Consider the following 16,485-nt stretch of genomic DNA (forward strand, 5'->3'; position numbering starts at 1 on the left):
TAATAAACAAATCTCTTTAACTAGGACTTCTTTTTTTGTTTTCAGTTGGTTTTGTTGTATTTTGGACATTATTAAATGTGATTTTGTTATTCTGTAAAAATTATTTTGTTGAATATAAATTGAATATTAATGTCTAGAAAGTTTATTAATCGATTGTCAATGTAATAAAATAAAACTAATATGGCTACAATTCAACTTTAAATAACAATGCATACAAATGAGAACACAAATAAAGCTGTGCCTTTTTTACTATTTTACATCGTTCTTGCTGTCCTTGTTGTACAATTTGAAAGCGTCATGTTTTGTCCATCACCTGATCATGTGAACGATCGACCAATCAGGACTCGACCCTGGGTGCGATGATGCTGTGAGTGTGTGCCGAAGAGGAGGTGTAAAACGGTAGGAGTGTTACACGTGTAATTAGGATAATATCTTAATTGACAGATTATATGACACTGCATACGAAAATTTCGGACTCAGTGTGCAATGGCCTTTAGAGTAGGGCTGACAGGCGTTGATTGAACATGTGTGTTAAATCACTGTGGTGGAACAAACATTATAAGCCAACTATGAGGATGTCATGAAAGCAACAAAAAAGAAAAAGAAAATAAATTACTTTATGAGAGATTTGTGTATGCTAGACAGTATAGTTTCTCCGTTTTTTTTTTGTAAATTATGCGTGTTAGCTATTGTAACTTTATCATTGCATTGCAGATCTTACATCAAAATATAGAAGTGATATCATTATGCAAAATATTGTAAAAATATGTGTCTGGCTATCTATGTTTTAGTTTGAGTGTAGTTTCAGAAGTCAATATTAATGAATGAATGAATGAATTATAATATATTAACATTTAAAGGCCCTTTACAGGATCAGTGCACATCAAGAGGGAAAGCATTTATGTTACACTTTTGTGAAGGTGATTATAAAATACCATCAATTAAATCTGTGCCAATAAACCCCTCTCGACAACCAACCCTTACTTATTAATTTGTGCTTTTTGTTCTGTAGTTTATGGATCCTGCAACATACAGTGCTATTGTGACCTACAAAATAGGTGGTGGGTATCCTCAGGGATTACCCAAGGATCAGAAGTCCAATTTCCGGAAAAAAAACTGCTATTTATGACATTGAAGGTGACTAAAACTATGTGATTAATCAAATAAAAAAAATAATAAAACCCATTTGCAACATAAAATGTTAGGTAACGCTTTAGATTACAGCCCGGAAAGTACTGAAGTACTGTGTAATTAAGAGGAATTTACAGTGTAATTTTCTGTGATTATAGTGTACCTATAAAGTACTTGCATGTAAGTATAAGGGAACAATATGTTAAGTTTGGGGAATAAGGGGATAACAACCAGGAGAATTAAACAAATATTTATACTGTAAGTATTATAGAACTAAGGGGTAGTTATTCTACTATTATGATATAGCAATCTTACATTTGGGAGCATTTTAGCGAGAACATACACTGCGTACCTTTTTGTAATAATTGTGTACCAATACATACTGTATCGGCTTTTTAAGAATTACAGGGTACATATCTATGCAAATTCAATAAAAAATAAATAAAAAACATTATAGCAAAAGTGCAGATGTTTAAGTTTGGGCTAACATGTTTCAAGGCAAGAAAAGCTAAGACTATTGCAATATTTTTACATACTGGGAATGGAAATATATCTTGTTCCATGTGGTTACAGGGTAAGTGGTGCTTGTGTAATAAATAAAGGTTTCCGAGTCAGTGATATAAGATTGTGTGTATGCATTTTTATTGTACTTACCCTGTAACTACATGGAACAAGAGGTTAACAAGCACCACTACATGAAACAAGAGTATCTTTCCCCAATATTTAACCAAAAGTTGCAATAGTTTTCGTTTTCAGTGAACTTTTGTAAAAAATATCACTTTATAAATGCATAGATATGTACCCTGTAATTTTTAAAAAGGCTATACAGTATGTACTGGTTCACCATTATTTCAAAAAGGTACACAGTGTCTGTTCTTGCTAAATTGCTCCCTAATCTAAGATTGTTATATCATAATAGTAGAATAAGTACCCCTTAGTTCTATACTTACAGTATAAATATTTGTTTAATTCTCCTGGTTGTTACCCCTTTATTCCCCAAACTTAAAATATTGTTCCCTTATACTTATATTGTAAGTACGTTATAGGTACACTATAATTACCGAAGGTTACGCTGTAAAATCGCTTTAATTACGCAGTACTTTCCGGGCTGTAATCTAAAGCGTTAGCAAATGTTATTACAATGTTACCAGGCCTGTTTTAATTTTCATTGTATTAATTAATATCATGTTAAACTTCCTTATTTACAAGGTTTGTTTTACATTGTTTGACAAGGGACCCGATGGAGAGATGTCTAGTTGCACTTTACATTGTCATGTCATATTCATGTTTGATGCTTTAATTAATAGTTTTTCAATCGTTCAGATGGTCAGCTGTACTACAGAAGATACAAAGGTACTGCCCGTGAACTGAGATTGAAGGTTGTCTGTGGTGCAGAGGATGCAAATAAATGTTTTATCGAGTTTCATGCTAGCAGCATTGGTGCACATTGTGGACAGAAAAAAACCAAAGATGTCATATCCAAAAGATTTTACTGGCCAGGGATGTCCGTGGATCTTGACAAATGGGTAATGAAGCCATTGGAGGTTTTTAATAAAAGTCCATAAATTTAATAAAATCTTTCTTCTATATGTTAACTGATAACTTCTTTTTAAACAGGTGGCTGAATGTGTTGCATGTCAGGCAACCAAAGCGTCAATTAAAGAAGAGGTTAAAATTACACCTATACAGGTAATCAATCTATCTATCTATCTATCTACTGTGTCTGTCCGTCCTTCCTACCTTCTTTTCTTTCTTTCCCCTACATCTGCACCAAGTTAGAATATTTACACAATTTACTGAATATTTTTATCTAATTATCCTTTACCACATTTCTTGCAAGGTTACACACCCTTTTGAACTTTTAGGGATGGATCTGATTGGGAAACTCACCCTCACAGACAGTGGCCATCAATATATTTGCGTTATGATCGATTACTTGACCAAATGGCCACAGGCTTATCCACTTAGAAATAAGTCTGCAGAGGAGGTCTCAATATGTATTATTAAGTTTTTTTTATCAGTTTGAGGCACCAAAACGCATACTCACAGACCAAGGGAGGGAGTTTGTTAATCAGGTAAATAAAAGCTGTACTGCTCAAATGTAGTTTTGAAAAATATTTACCTAAATTGATTATAATTTAAAAAAAAATGTTTTTTTAATTATCAGATCAACCAAAATGTGTCCAAAATTCTTGGCATCAAAAGGAGTTTGTGCTCACCTTATCACCCCCAGTCTAGTCGAAAAGATGAATGGGACCATACAGAGGTACTAAATTTATACTGTACATACATTTTTATACAAAGATCCTTATCTTTAAAGATATCTTAAATAAGCCTATTAGAAAATGTTATTTGGTTATTTTAAAGCTATAATGGCATTAGCAAGAACTGTTATAAAATAAATATGGTATTCAAATATATTTATAGAGACAGTATCTTCTGCTAAAACTATTTTAATGTAAATTAAGGGCTCTCAGCAAATTGGTCTCCAAAAAACCAAAGGAGTGGGACAAACACCTTGATGCTGTCATGTTTGGACTAAGGACCAAAAAACAGATGACGACAAAGTTATCTCCATTTTATATGATGTTTGGTCGTGAGGCACGGTATCCCTCTGAGGTCCCTGAAAATTGTCAAGTGGGTGTTTGTTGTCTTCTGTGTTTGGTTTCATTTTTATGTGTATGTATTGCATTCAGTATAAACTTACATGAATTTGAGATGATCAGGTATTTTAAACTAGAAGCAAATGTTCCTTTTTTTCAGATTGACAGCTCTGTTGAAGCTGTCGTAGGAATCGAAAAAATGACTGAGGATGTCCTGAAACTTGATGAAATTCTTCAAACTGCCCTTACCCACACTGCTCAGGTTCAAAAAAGAATGACGAGGAAAGAACAGAATGCAAAGAAAGTGAAATTCTCTGTGGGCAACAAGGTATGGAGGTGTAATGTTCGGAGCCAGCAAAGAAAAGGCGGAAAATTGGATCCAAATTTTTTGGGTCCATACAAAATAAAAAACATTAAAGGCAAGACGCAAGACACACAAGATTGTGTCTGAAAGATCGACACCAACTGCATCACAAAAAAACTGTCCAGCTGCTGCATCGCCTGTCTTTGCATCTGGATCTGTGCCATCTTCACCTACCATCTTCAAAGTGGCTGCATCACCTGTCTTTGCATCTGGATCTGTGCCATATTCACCTACAATCTTCAAAGTGGCTGCATCACCTGTCTTTGCAACTGGATCTGTGCCATCTTCACCTACCATCTTCAAAGTGGCTGCATCACCTGTCTTTGCATCTGGATCTGTGCCACACTCACCTACCATCTCCAAAGTGGCTGCATCACCTGTCTTTGCATCTGGATCTGTGCCGTCTTCCCCTACCATCTCCAAAGTGGCTGCATCACCTGCCTCCACATCTGGATCTGTGCCACCCTCACCTACTATCACCAAAGTGGCTGCATCAACTGTCTCCCCCGCTATATCGGTTTCATCATCACCTACAATCTCCAAAGTGGCTGCCTCACCTGCCTCCACATCTGGATCTGTGCCACCCTCACCTCCCATCTCCAAAGTGGCTGCATCACCTGTCTTTGCATCTGGATCTGTGCCACACTCACCTACCATCTCCAAAGTGGCTGCATCACCTGTCTTTGCATCTGGATCTGTGCCGTCTTCACCTACCATCTCCAAAGTGGCTGCATCACCTGTCTTTGCATCTGGATCTGTGCCATCTTCACCTACCATTTTCAAAGTGGCTGCATCACCTGTCTTTGCATCTGGATCTGTGCCGTCTTCACCTACCACCTCCAAAGTGGCTGCATCACCTGTCTTTGCATCTGGATCTGTGCCGTCTACACCTACCATCTCCAAAGTGGCTGCATCACCTGTCTTTGCATCTGGATCTGTGCCATCTTCACCTACCATCTTCAAAGTGGCTGCATCACCTGTCTTTGCATCTGGATCTGTGCCATCTTCACCTACCATCTTCAAAGTGGCTGCATCACCTGTCTTTGCATCTGGATCTGTGCCGTCTTCACCTACCATCTCCAAAGTGGCTGCATCACCTGCCTCCACATCTGGATCTGTGCCACCCTCACCTACTATCTCCAAAGTGGCTGCATCACCTGTCTTTGCATCTGGATCTGTGCCACACTCACCTACCATCTCCAAAGTGGCTGCATCACCTGTCTTTGCATCTGCATCTGTGCCACACTCACCTACCATCTCCAAAGTGGCTGCATCACCTGTCTTTGCATATGGATCTGTGCCGTCTTCAATTACCATCTCCAAAGTGGCTGCATCACCTGTCTTTGCATCTGCATCTGTGCCATCTTCACCTACCATCTTCAAAGTGGCTGCATCACCTGTCTTTGCATCTGCATCTGTGACACACTCACCTACCATCTACAAAGTGGCTGCATCACCTGTCTTTGCATCTGGATCTGTGCCACACTCCCCTACCATCTCCAAAGTGGCTGCATCACCTGTCTTTGCATCTGGATCTGTGCCACACTCACCTTCCATCTCCAAAGTGGCTGCATCACCTGTCTTTGCATCTGGATCTGTGCCACACTCACCTACCATCTCCAAAGTGGCTGCATCACCTGTCTTTGCATCTGGATCTGTGCCACACTCACCTACCATCTCCAAAGTGGCTGCATCACCTGTCTTTGCATCTGCATCTGTGCCACACTCACCTACCATCTCCAAAGTGGCTGCATCACCTGTCTTTGCATCTGGATCTGTGCCACACTCACCTACCATCTCCAAAGTGGCTGCATCACCTGTCTTTGCATCTGGATCTGTGCCATCTTCGCCTACCATCTTCAAAGTGGCTGCATCACCTGTCTTTGCATCTGCATCTGTGCCACACTCACCTACCATCTCCAAAGTGGCTGCATCACCTGTCTTTGCATCTGCATCTGTGCCACACTCACCTACCATCTCCAAAGTGGCTGCATCACCTGTCTTTGCATCTGGATCTGTGCCACACTCACCTACCATCTCCAAAGTGGCTGCATCACCTGTCTCCCCCATTATATCGGTTTCATCATCACCTACAATCTCCAAAGTGGCTGCATTACCTGTCTCCACATCTGGATCTGTGCCACCCTCACCTATCATCTCCAAAGTGGCAGCATCACCTGTCTCCCCCGCTATATCTGTCTCATCATCACCACCCACCCCAGCAACAGCAATACAGCACCAACTTATCAGCAGTAAGTCAGTATCAGAACAAAGTAAAGGTATAAACCAATGAAAGTTAAAAAATCATGTTTTCTCACATTTAACATTTCTTATGACATCTATCAATACAGTTGTTCAAGAGGCATGGGCAAGAAAAAATGTCTATGTATTGCTCTCCAGAATTGGTCCGTATAAAATGTTTTTTAAAGACATTAATAAAACTGCCCCAAATAATGAGCTTGAAAGTGAGGTAAGATGTTTAAGTCTTTTTAAATGTTCTATGATTTAAATTGTAGATATCAAATGTCAAAGGGATGGTTTGGAGTAAAATCAACCTAGGTTCATTTGCACCATGACATCGAGCCAAACACCCCCCAGAAGCCTTTTTTCCCCTTGCCTTATTAAACAATATTAAAATTAGAGTTATCAGTTATTTAAAGTTATCAGCCGTATGGCTTAGTGCAGTAGTTCATAATTGTTAACAAAATATTAGTTCATTCCTGGAACTGGGCGTCTTTACACTACTTACTTATGGATCGCTTTCTGTCAGGACTTTTAGGTGCTTTTTTCAACTCACAGAAGTGACGTCAACATCCATGTTAGCAGTAGCATTTGCCGTCAGGCAAGTGTTATTTAAATAAACTCCTGATGTACGTACAAACTTTCCAATGCCTCGTTTGTTGAGTACAGAACCTACAGAATTTGTACTACTGTAGAGGTTTGGTACCATTCTGGGCATTCATAGTGAGTTAATTTACGAGATACATATATGGAGCCATTACCGCCTGCACTAAGCCATATGGCTGATAACTCTAAATAAACTCTAATTTTAATATTGTTCAAGCAAGGGAAAAAAGGCTTCTGGGGCGTGTTTGGCTCAATGTCATGGTGCAAATGACCCTAGGTTGATTTACTCCGAACCATCCCTTTAACTTCCACTGCTAATCCCTTATTGTTTTACTTCCTTGTTTAAGGTTATTAATGCATACATGCGTCTTCTTGTGAGGCGTTTCAATACACAATCAAAAGAGCAAGCATTCCAAATTGACTCATTCGAAATGACCAACATTTGGAATGGAAACAAATCAAAATTAAAGGTTGGTTTGCTCAGGTTTATTTATGTACCAATTATGAAACATCGAATTCAGAACATATTTCAGCCCTCTTTTTTGAAATTCAGGTTAATCCCACATTGTACAAGTACCTCATTGGCATTGTGAATGACCATCACCACTGGACACTTGTGGTAAACAAATGAAAAAAATCACTTTACATGTGTAGGGGAAATATGACATGAATATTTATAATGAATTTGGAGCCGTTATAACAGTTAGGGTGTACTGACATATTTGGGGAATTCTTGAAAGAGTCTGTTTGAGATGTCTGGCCAACACTGTTTAAAATCTTTAAAGGTTATGCTGCCATCTCAAAGGAGGGCTTTGTTCCTTGATCCTCTGGGAGAAAGTTCTGCAAAACAGAAACAATGCCAGGATATGACAAGGTCTTTTAAGTTGTTAATCAAAAAAAATTGTTTCTAATGTGCATAACTCATCTCTACAGTATTTCTACAGTAAAACTAGTTGTTCCAGTATCACAATATTGACAATATTTTTTTATTTGTTAAGGGCTTTTATGTGACAAAAGGGATGCAATTTTTCAAGGTGGTCCTGCGATACGCTGCCTCACCCAAAACAACAAGATGGCACATCCTGCGGTGTCTTTGCTTTGAAAGTAAGTGATATTTAATAGATAATTTATGGCATTGTCCCAAACTGTCAATGGCCTAAAGTATGATCTCGGGAAACTCAATTAAGTTGCTAATTATGGTGTACATGGTCTGCTAATGTCAAATTCATGTTTTATTTTACTTAACTTTACAATATATATTTTTTTTTTTTGGTGATATTTTTCCTTTTTAGTTTGCTGAATTTGTACTTAGCGAGGAGCCAATTGTTTTCCTTAACACACCACAAGGAGTGGAAGAATTGAGGAAAGCAATAGCTGTGATTCTTCTCCAAAACAGTGGTACATGTAATGTACAGTACTGGTCAAAGATTTGGAGACATTACTGGTTTAAATGTTTTTTTTAAAAGAAGTCTCCTATGCTAACCAAGCCAGAATTTATTGGATCAAATATACAGAGAAAATATTAATTTACATTAATATTTAATCATTGTGCATCATTTGCATTCTGGATCAGTTGCTAAGGCTTGATAGAACATGTCGGAAGGCCTGCTAAGAGAACAGGTGGCACAGTAGACCTAGGCATACTACTGTCGGACAAAAAAACAGGCTGCAGTCGGGATTTTCCTTTCCTTAAAATAACGGATTACTTTTTTTAAAAAATAACAAGTTACTGAATTCAGAGGCATTTTCTTTCCTGGTTCGGTTGAAACACGCCCCATAATCACAGCCCAATGGAGCAGTATCAGACTCACATTCTGACTAGAATCTGAGTATGACGAAGTCAGGCTATGGAGAAAGGCAAGAGAGAGAGTGTATATTAGTTATGATGTGTTTGTCAGTTTGTTGTGAGGAGAATTGGCCACCAATGGTTGTTGTTTTGTTTATGAAGAATGTTGCAGAGTCATCAGCTGTTAAAGGGGTCATATAATGCCATTTTTGTACAAGTTAATATGAATTAATATGAGACTTAATATGAGACTTCTTTCAAAAACATTTAAAATAGTAGTTTTTTTACTAACTATTTGCAAAGTATTTTATAGAAGCTTTAAAATGAATTAGTTAAATTATTATGTTATCTTTACAGTCTGCTTAGATTAGTTTAGCAGAACTTCTCCTGCTAAGTGGATTTAAATATGATACATTTTGCAATTCATAGTGTACAATGATTGACTTAATGTACTTCTACATTAATAAGTCTTCTCACTACATCTTACTTGAATTGGTTATTTTAGATGACCTGAGCAATTTGTGCCATGTCTGTGGGGAGGAAAGTGGTGATACTGACTGGGTAAGTAGTTGCTGTTAACTAGTTGACGTTTTTTAATATTACTAACTGTCATTTATCACAATTCCATCAGTTGTAACTGTGTCTGTATAGTGCCTTGCAGAAAGTTATTGAGTTTTTTCTAAATTTCAGATAGCGTGTGACTGCTGCGGTCGATGGTACCACCAATCATGTGTCCGAGGGACATCAAAAGTTCACTTTCTGTGTTATGCCTGTAAAAGTTAAACAGACATGAAGGAAAAACACATTTGTATACCCTTGTTCTTTCAGTTTTTATTTTTATTTTTCATTATTCAAACAATGGATAGTACTGCACATACACAAATATTGTATTTGTGGATATTTATAAGTCTTTCCTTTTCTGTGAATAATGGAAAAAGTTTGTATTTTCATGTACTCAGGTATTACCCTCCTGAATAGCAGAGCTGTCTGTATAAATCAAACTAAACTTTAATAGAATAAAATGTTGCATTGAACAGTATTGCTGGTGTAGGTGTATCAAACTCATTTTAGGAACCATATGTGTATTTAGAGAGAAGAAATAGGGGGGTATAATCCAGGTGGGGGGTAAAAACGGACCTGCCCAAATAATACCCCCCAATAACTATATCTGCCTAGTGAAATGTAGCATTTTACACACAGTATTGCTGGTGTAGGTGTATCAGACTCATTTTAGGAACCATTTGTGTATTTAGAGAGAAGAAATAGGGGGGTATAATCCAGTCAGGAGGGTAAAAACGGACCTGCCCAAATAATACCCCCCCTAATAACTAAATCTGCCTATGCTAATAGAGTGAAATGTAGCATTTTACACACAGTATTGCTGGTGTAGGTGTATCAGACCCATTTTAGGAACCATTTGTGTATTTAGAGAGAAGAAATAGGGGGGTATAATCCAGGCAGGAGGGTAAAAACGGACCTGCCCAAATAATACCCCCCCTAATAACTAAATCTGCCTATGCTAATAGAGTGAAATGTAGCATTTTACACACAGTATTGCTGGTGTAGGTGTATCAGACCCATTTTAGGAACCATTTGTGTATTTAGAGAGAAGAAATAGGGGGTTATAATCCAGGCAGGAGGTTAAAAACGGACCTGCCCAAATAATACCCCCCCTAATAACTAAATCTGGCTATGCTAATAGAGTGAAATGTAGCATTTTACACACAGTATTGCTGGTGTAGGTGTATCAGACTCATTTTAGGAACCATTTGTGTATTTAGAGAGAAGAAATAGGGGGGTATAATACAGGCAGGGGGGTAAAAACAGGCCTGCCCAAATAATACCCCCTAAATCTAACGCAACATTAGTGTTTTCAGAACACTATAGGCACAGGAACAGTTTCTTCCCACATGCCATTTCCCTTTTGAACAGTTAAATCCCTCCCAAGGCATATGCCTGTAAGTGTAACACTCCCAGTCTCCCACTGTTTAGTGCAATCTTTCTTAACACAGTTGATATCTATTAATATTATTCATAATACTGTAAATATGTTCATAATCTGTAAATGTTCATTGTGACTAAACCTATCGTGTCTATACTTTAATATTTTATTCTTATCATTGTATTACTATGTTTCTTGTTGTATTTGTTAGTGCACTGGAAGCTTCAGTACCAAGACAAGTGTGTGCAAAAGCACAATTGGCAATACAGCTGATTCTGATTCTGATTCATGCAATATTTTTTTTATTTTTTTATTTCATAAGTTTATTGGAATATCATAAATATTTCGGTGTAAGTGACAATATGAGCCAATACATAGGCCAGCTGGGTTTGCAGCTAAGCAGAAAAGAAAAGAAAAGAAAAGAAAAGAAGAAGAAAAACTGGAATAAAGACGCCATCGACGCTTTATCAAAAGAGATTTGCAACGGACATGCCAGTCTCCTTTACGATTAAGGTTGAAAAGCAATTCATTACGTTTCTGAGTTTATACTGCCATCTACAGGAAAATCCATAGATTTTCTTCAATTTGAACGTTTGGAGTAGGGATCAGTGAAGCATGTGACCAACACGTTTCGTGTTTTAACTGCCATCTACCGGAAACACGGCTGTATTGTCCGCGTGCACGCGAAGGGGGGTAGTCTCAAGCCGGGGGGTCGGAATTAGGCACAACACCGGGACTGATCACGGCAATGTTACTAGGTCCCCAACCTGGCATCGATCATCAATCCCGGGTCGTGTTTGTGTTGACACAGAAGGCGTTCTGGCAATTTTCACGGGATCAACTGAAAGGGGCTTTTGTGTTCTTTCTATGCTGTTACATGTACTGCTATAAGCAAACAGATTGTTCCATCAATGACAGCACAAATATTTATTGATTTAAAGACTGTAAATCGCCAAGAAAAGTCTCAATATAGGCGCAGTAAGCGGTGCGTAAAATTAAACGTGAAACTGTATAGAACACAAAAGTTTGTTAAACTTGAAGCTGTTGAAGAAATAAGGTACCAAAGTATATACAGGTGCATTAGGAATACACTAAAGTAGCCTAATAAACTTTTGATCAAGTATGTGAATTACCATTTCAAACTGACTATGTTTTCTTTATTCGTCAGAATTACATATCTTTACTTTTGTAACTACTTTCTATATCTATGTAATGGTGCTTTTCCACTGGATGGTACGGTTCGGTAGGGCTCAGTACGGTTCGGCTCGGCACGGCTCGCTACGCTTTTCCACTGCGTGGTACGACTCTGCTCGGCGCGGCACGGCTCGGTTCGCTTTAGTTCGGTTGCTTTTCCACTGCAGTTAGTACCGCTTCAAAGTGGGTGGGATTATGACTGATCTTTATAGTTTATCCACTCCTCAAGAACCAACAAGAGGAACGTCTGCACTTCTCGTCCACTGACCACGATTCAGTCATTTCTTTTTTGGAAGTTTTTTTTCTTCAAGCAAGTCCAGAAAGTAGTTTTAAAACAGGTGCTACAGCGGTGGCTGTTACTGGCTATTTAAATCCAGCGGGTTTGATGTCTCGCAAATACAATGACGCTGGTAGTGACGATTCTGTCTGTCTGACCAATCAGTGATCTACAGTGCTTCCACGTCACATACATCGGTACGATACGCTTGGAACCTCAACAGAGGTGTTACCATTTAAAGCGAGCTGAAGCGAGCCGTACCGTACCATGCACCGGAAAAGCGCCACAATTGAGCCGTGCCAAGCCGAGCCGTAGCGTACCATGCATTGGAAAAGCACCAAAGCGTGCTGTACCGAACCGAACCGTACCATGCAGTGGAAAAGCACCAAAAAGCTGCTTTGCAACAATGTAAAATTGTGAAAAGTGGTATAGAAATACATTTTAATGGAATTAAACAATGCCTTATGATGTTTTAAGTGTGGTTACATTTTTGAAAAAGTAGATTTCATTATTGTAAAACTTACTTCATTATTATAATTATGATTTTTTTTTTTTTTTGGAACTGAGAATTTCCTGTAAACATTTCCTGTAAACTTTTATCTATACTATTTTTATACTCAAGTATAACTCAAATACAGTTCATTGTATTGTACATTTAATCATCACAGGTCAACAGAGGACTCAACAAAAATAAATTACTGAAGTATATATTTAACAAATTAAATCCTTTTATTTGCAAAGTCCTCATTGTTACATTTACTCTGAAGGCAAAAGTTGTGTTTGTAAATTCTGCCCTTACAGTACTTGTTAGCAGAAACAAACTAGACGTTTCAGTTCATACCTCACATTTTCGTTGGTTTGCACAAAAAGAAAGTTTCAACTAAAAAAAAATACATATCTTAAAACTATAATAAGAGGGGGTATCAATATTTTAACATATTGTCAACTGAAATGTCACATGTATGGTAAGTTTATCACACAAACCTCACAGCTCTGCCACTGGTTGGGAATGTTAGGTCGGAGTTTTTGTTCACACACCACCTTCCTCATATCATCCACTGATGGGTCTGATTGCACCTGGTCATAATAAGGCACCTGGAAATCTTCATGAATCCCTGCAGCACAAAGCATTCATGATTATTTATTTACAATATAAATAAACTGATGTAAAATCTTAATTATTCTAAAAGTTTGGATGTGCATGTGCAACATCATGCATTTTATTTTCTTCCCTAAGAAAGACCCTAACCCTAAACAGTCATGATATTGTATCTCAGAACCATTTTTCTCACGCTCTCTGACCCTAACAGTTGAACAAGCTGTTTCATGCTGATGTGTCTTTAAGACATCTATGTACCTTCTATTTTGATTAGTTAACTTCTTGGCCAGCAATATTAGTAATAGTAGTAGCACCACACAGGGTATGGGTTAACTCTCAGGTCTACAATATACTGTAGTTTAATATAAGGTGCTCAAAGCGATGTCACGCGTTTTTTAGGCCAAAACATTTTTTGTCACATACAACAAACATCTCCTCACTATCCGCTAGCTGACTGTCCCCTGAACACACTGTGAAAAAACACGGTCTCTGCAGACACCCCAGGCTTCACAAACGGGAACAAAAACAAACTGGGCTTACCCGCACCACGAAACATAACAAACTGTTCAAGCCAATAACCGAAGGGTTTGGGGGTGGGGTTTGGGAGGTTAGTGCGCGGATGAGGAGGAGGGAGGGTCTAGCTAGCCTTCATTTAGTTTGACAATACTTTAAACGTCAACAAGAAGTGATGTCACCGGACATCGCTTAGAGCACCTTTAATATAGTTCCGCCGCCATGTCCTTCAATAACTGTCTCTCTGACACAACTTTTCAGAAGTTTTGTTGACCTTTAGCACATTTTATCATTAGTTAAGGAAATACTTTCTCTTATTACCTCGTATCATGACTGGTTAACAATGTTTCTGAACACTGAATAGGCATCATCGAACAGAAGTACAAATAAATTGTTGACAACCGGTCTATTCCATACCGAGAGTGAAATATTTGGAGGGCTGAAGATGGACAAAACAACACTTTTCTTAACATATCTTCCTTTTAAGAGCTATCAATGTGAATTTTTTATTTTTTGCATGACTTTCTAGAATAGTATTCTGATTGGTCATTCATGGCAGTGAGAATTCAAATATATCAGACAGTTATTCAGTGCTAATAAAATAGGTAATAAAATATCAATATTTCATGTTTCTATTTATTTGTGTATTGTTATGTAGCCATGAAATATGTGAGATAATGTATAGTTAGGTGGTCTTTTTTTTTTTTTTTTTGCAAAATAAACACCAACATGTTCAGGATTCTGAAGTGATGCAGAGACTGTATTATTATTGTTATTAGAGATTTACGTCTTTATGAAAAAATATTGATGGAAGCCATTTTAGTATAGAAGAAACCAATGAATATGTGCCAATGAATAAGAACCCAATTTAGCAATTAAGAACAATTTAAATCAGTCCACTGCTGGTGTGCATTGATTGTGATCTTATCACACTGTTTTTTGTTTGTTTGTTTTTTACTTGACTTTAAATATACTAGTAAGGTACCTTGGACAGAACATCTGCGAGTTATTTCCCAGAACACCAGGCCGAGTGAGTAGATATCAGCCCGCTTAAATGACTCAAAGCTGCTCATGTTTATAGAATCATCCAGGATCTCAGGAGACATGTACCTGCAGAAACAAACATACTCACATTAGAGTAATGTACTCACACCACATGAACGCATTAACCTCCATCAAGATGTCTTTAACACCTGAGAGCAAACAATGATGCGTGTTTTATACAGAGACAGAAAGTGCACACAGAGATTACAGAGAGGAACAGAGAACACTGACACATATACTAAAATTAATATTTAGTCAAACACGCATACTGTACATGCAAAGATACAGATTCTATATCACTCAAGATGTCTTGAGTACACAAATCCAAAGCCTAAAAGCAAATGATAGTAAATAGCAAAAATCATAATTTAACCAATTCTCTTTTACTTGTCTGTATTTACTGAAAGACAGTTGGCTACACACTACACTCATAGATCCATACTTAATACCATCAGCATAAAGCCTGGCCAAAAACTGTCTACTTAGACAGGAAGCGTCCATCTGGTTGGCATGTAAAACAACCAATCATATTTCTTTTTACATAGCATTTAAGGAAAGGTAAATCGGAAATAGTATGACTCTGAGAGTAAATGTAAAATAGCAAGGTGTACTTAAGAATATCTTTGCTAAGTGTCTTTCATATCTTTCAAATATTAAAAGGCATCAACCACACACACTTTGTCAAATCCAGTGACTAGCTCTTCCACAGAAGTGTTCATTCTCAATATTTAAAGAAGACTATGGCACAACCAACACAACTATAGAGAATTAATAATTCAGTTTATGATGTCTCTAATCATAATGACTTTTTGTAAGAAAAAGATTGTCTAACCTCTTGGTGCCCACTCTGTGGTTAATGGGGATGTCAATGGTGTTGGTATTAGAGTCGTGTTTGACAGCCAGACCAAGATCAGCAATCACAGCGGTTCCGTTCTTCTTAACCAGGATGTTCTTTGACTTTATGTCTCTGTGAGCAATGGCGGGCTTCCCTGTTTAGTAATATGCTAAATTAATAACAGCACACAACATATACACAACAAGTCATTTTCATGCAGAAAAGTAGTAGTCAAGTCCGAAGCTTTAAGATTGTGTAACCCTGTAGGCATTTTTGAGGAAAAGTTGTTATACCACATTTTTAGAAAGTTCAATGTCTCCTGAATAAGGATCCACCGTATAACATTGAAATAAGGGTCCCATTTTCTTGTAATTGTTATCGAAAAAATAGGTGCATTATTCACAGCCGAAACACTACAGGTGGATAGGGTAAAATTTTTAAGTTAGATATCACCATAAAACTTTTCCAGTTTTTCACTTGCATAGAGACAAAAAAAATAGTATAACAAGTTTTCTGAAATGTCATGTTTACATATGCAAATTAAGTATTTTCTATTTAAATATGTGCTAATTTGCATAATCTAAACTTTTATATCGGAATTGAAATCCACAAACTCGAATAGACAAAGTGTAGTGAAATTAACAGTTGTGCTTTGTATTGTTGTGTTTTTTCTTTACATTGATCTGAAGGAATACAAGTTATGGAGGCAAAATAACACAAAATCTCAATTGACCACTGCATAAAAAAACAACAGTGTTTTTGGTTGTTGTGGCAAGGGGGGCGTGGTTCAGCGAAGTCTGTGACGGGAGAGAGGATCGGGAGACAGGTGCGGCGTAAGTGGGTTAAGTGT

At 37.6% G+C, this 16,485-nt stretch overlaps 2 protein-coding genes and 1 long non-coding RNA gene across 4 annotated transcripts in view; 2 read left to right on the plus strand and 1 right to left on the minus strand.

Annotated features, from left to right (window-relative positions):
• acvr1c (activin A receptor type 1C) overlaps window positions 1-16,485 on the minus strand; it is a 213,647-nt gene that overhangs the window by 20,906 nt on the left and 176,256 nt on the right. For both annotated transcript variants that reach the window (XM_077215784.1, XM_077215783.1), the window contains 3 exons: window positions 15,633-15,789; window positions 14,742-14,866; window positions 13,129-13,259 (listed from right to left, as the gene is read on the minus strand). In XM_077215784.1, coding sequence (XP_077071899.1) covers window positions 13,129-13,259; window positions 14,742-14,866; window positions 15,633-15,789 — 413 coding nt within the window. The remainder of the gene's footprint in view (window positions 1-13,128; window positions 13,260-14,741; window positions 14,867-15,632; window positions 15,790-16,485) is intronic.
• On the plus strand, window positions 848-3,133 carry LOC143723406 (uncharacterized). The gene is made up of 5 exons (XR_013197098.1): window positions 848-920; window positions 1,013-1,137; window positions 2,455-2,657; window positions 2,749-2,820; window positions 2,972-3,133. It is a non-coding gene; the product is annotated as an uncharacterized LOC143723406 (long non-coding RNA).
• On the plus strand, window positions 3,934-9,770 carry LOC143723613 (uncharacterized). The gene is made up of 10 exons (XM_077216274.1): window positions 3,934-4,062; window positions 4,154-6,350; window positions 6,450-6,568; window positions 7,293-7,415; window positions 7,499-7,564; window positions 7,731-7,819; window positions 7,944-8,049; window positions 8,238-8,343; window positions 9,237-9,292; window positions 9,422-9,770. Exons 1-7 carry the CDS (start codon window positions 3,934-3,936, stop codon window positions 7,954-7,956), a joined length of 2,736 nt encoding a protein of 911 aa, XP_077072389.1. The 3' UTR covers window positions 7,957-8,049; window positions 8,238-8,343; window positions 9,237-9,292; window positions 9,422-9,770.

Source organism: Siphateles boraxobius, unplaced genomic scaffold, assembly GCF_051911475.1.
Source record: "Siphateles boraxobius isolate OS27281-9 unplaced genomic scaffold, OSU_SipBor_1 7, whole genome shotgun sequence".
In the NCBI taxonomy this organism is placed as follows: Eukaryota; Metazoa; Chordata; class Actinopteri; order Cypriniformes; family Leuciscidae; genus Siphateles; species Siphateles boraxobius.

Bases quoted from the DNA above. Each gene is read 5' to 3' on its own strand.
- LOC143723613 (XM_077216274.1), top strand. From the start codon at position 3,934: ATGACTGAGGATGTCCTGAAACTTGATGAAATTCTTCAAACTGCCCTT. The intron at 4,063-4,153 runs GTATGGAGGTGT...AAAACATTAAAG, and splicing joins AATTCTCTGTGGGCAACAAG to GCAAGACGCAAGACACACAA. The intron at 6,351-6,449 runs GTAAGTCAGTAT...CTATCAATACAG, and splicing joins ACAGCACCAACTTATCAGCA to TTGTTCAAGAGGCATGGGCA.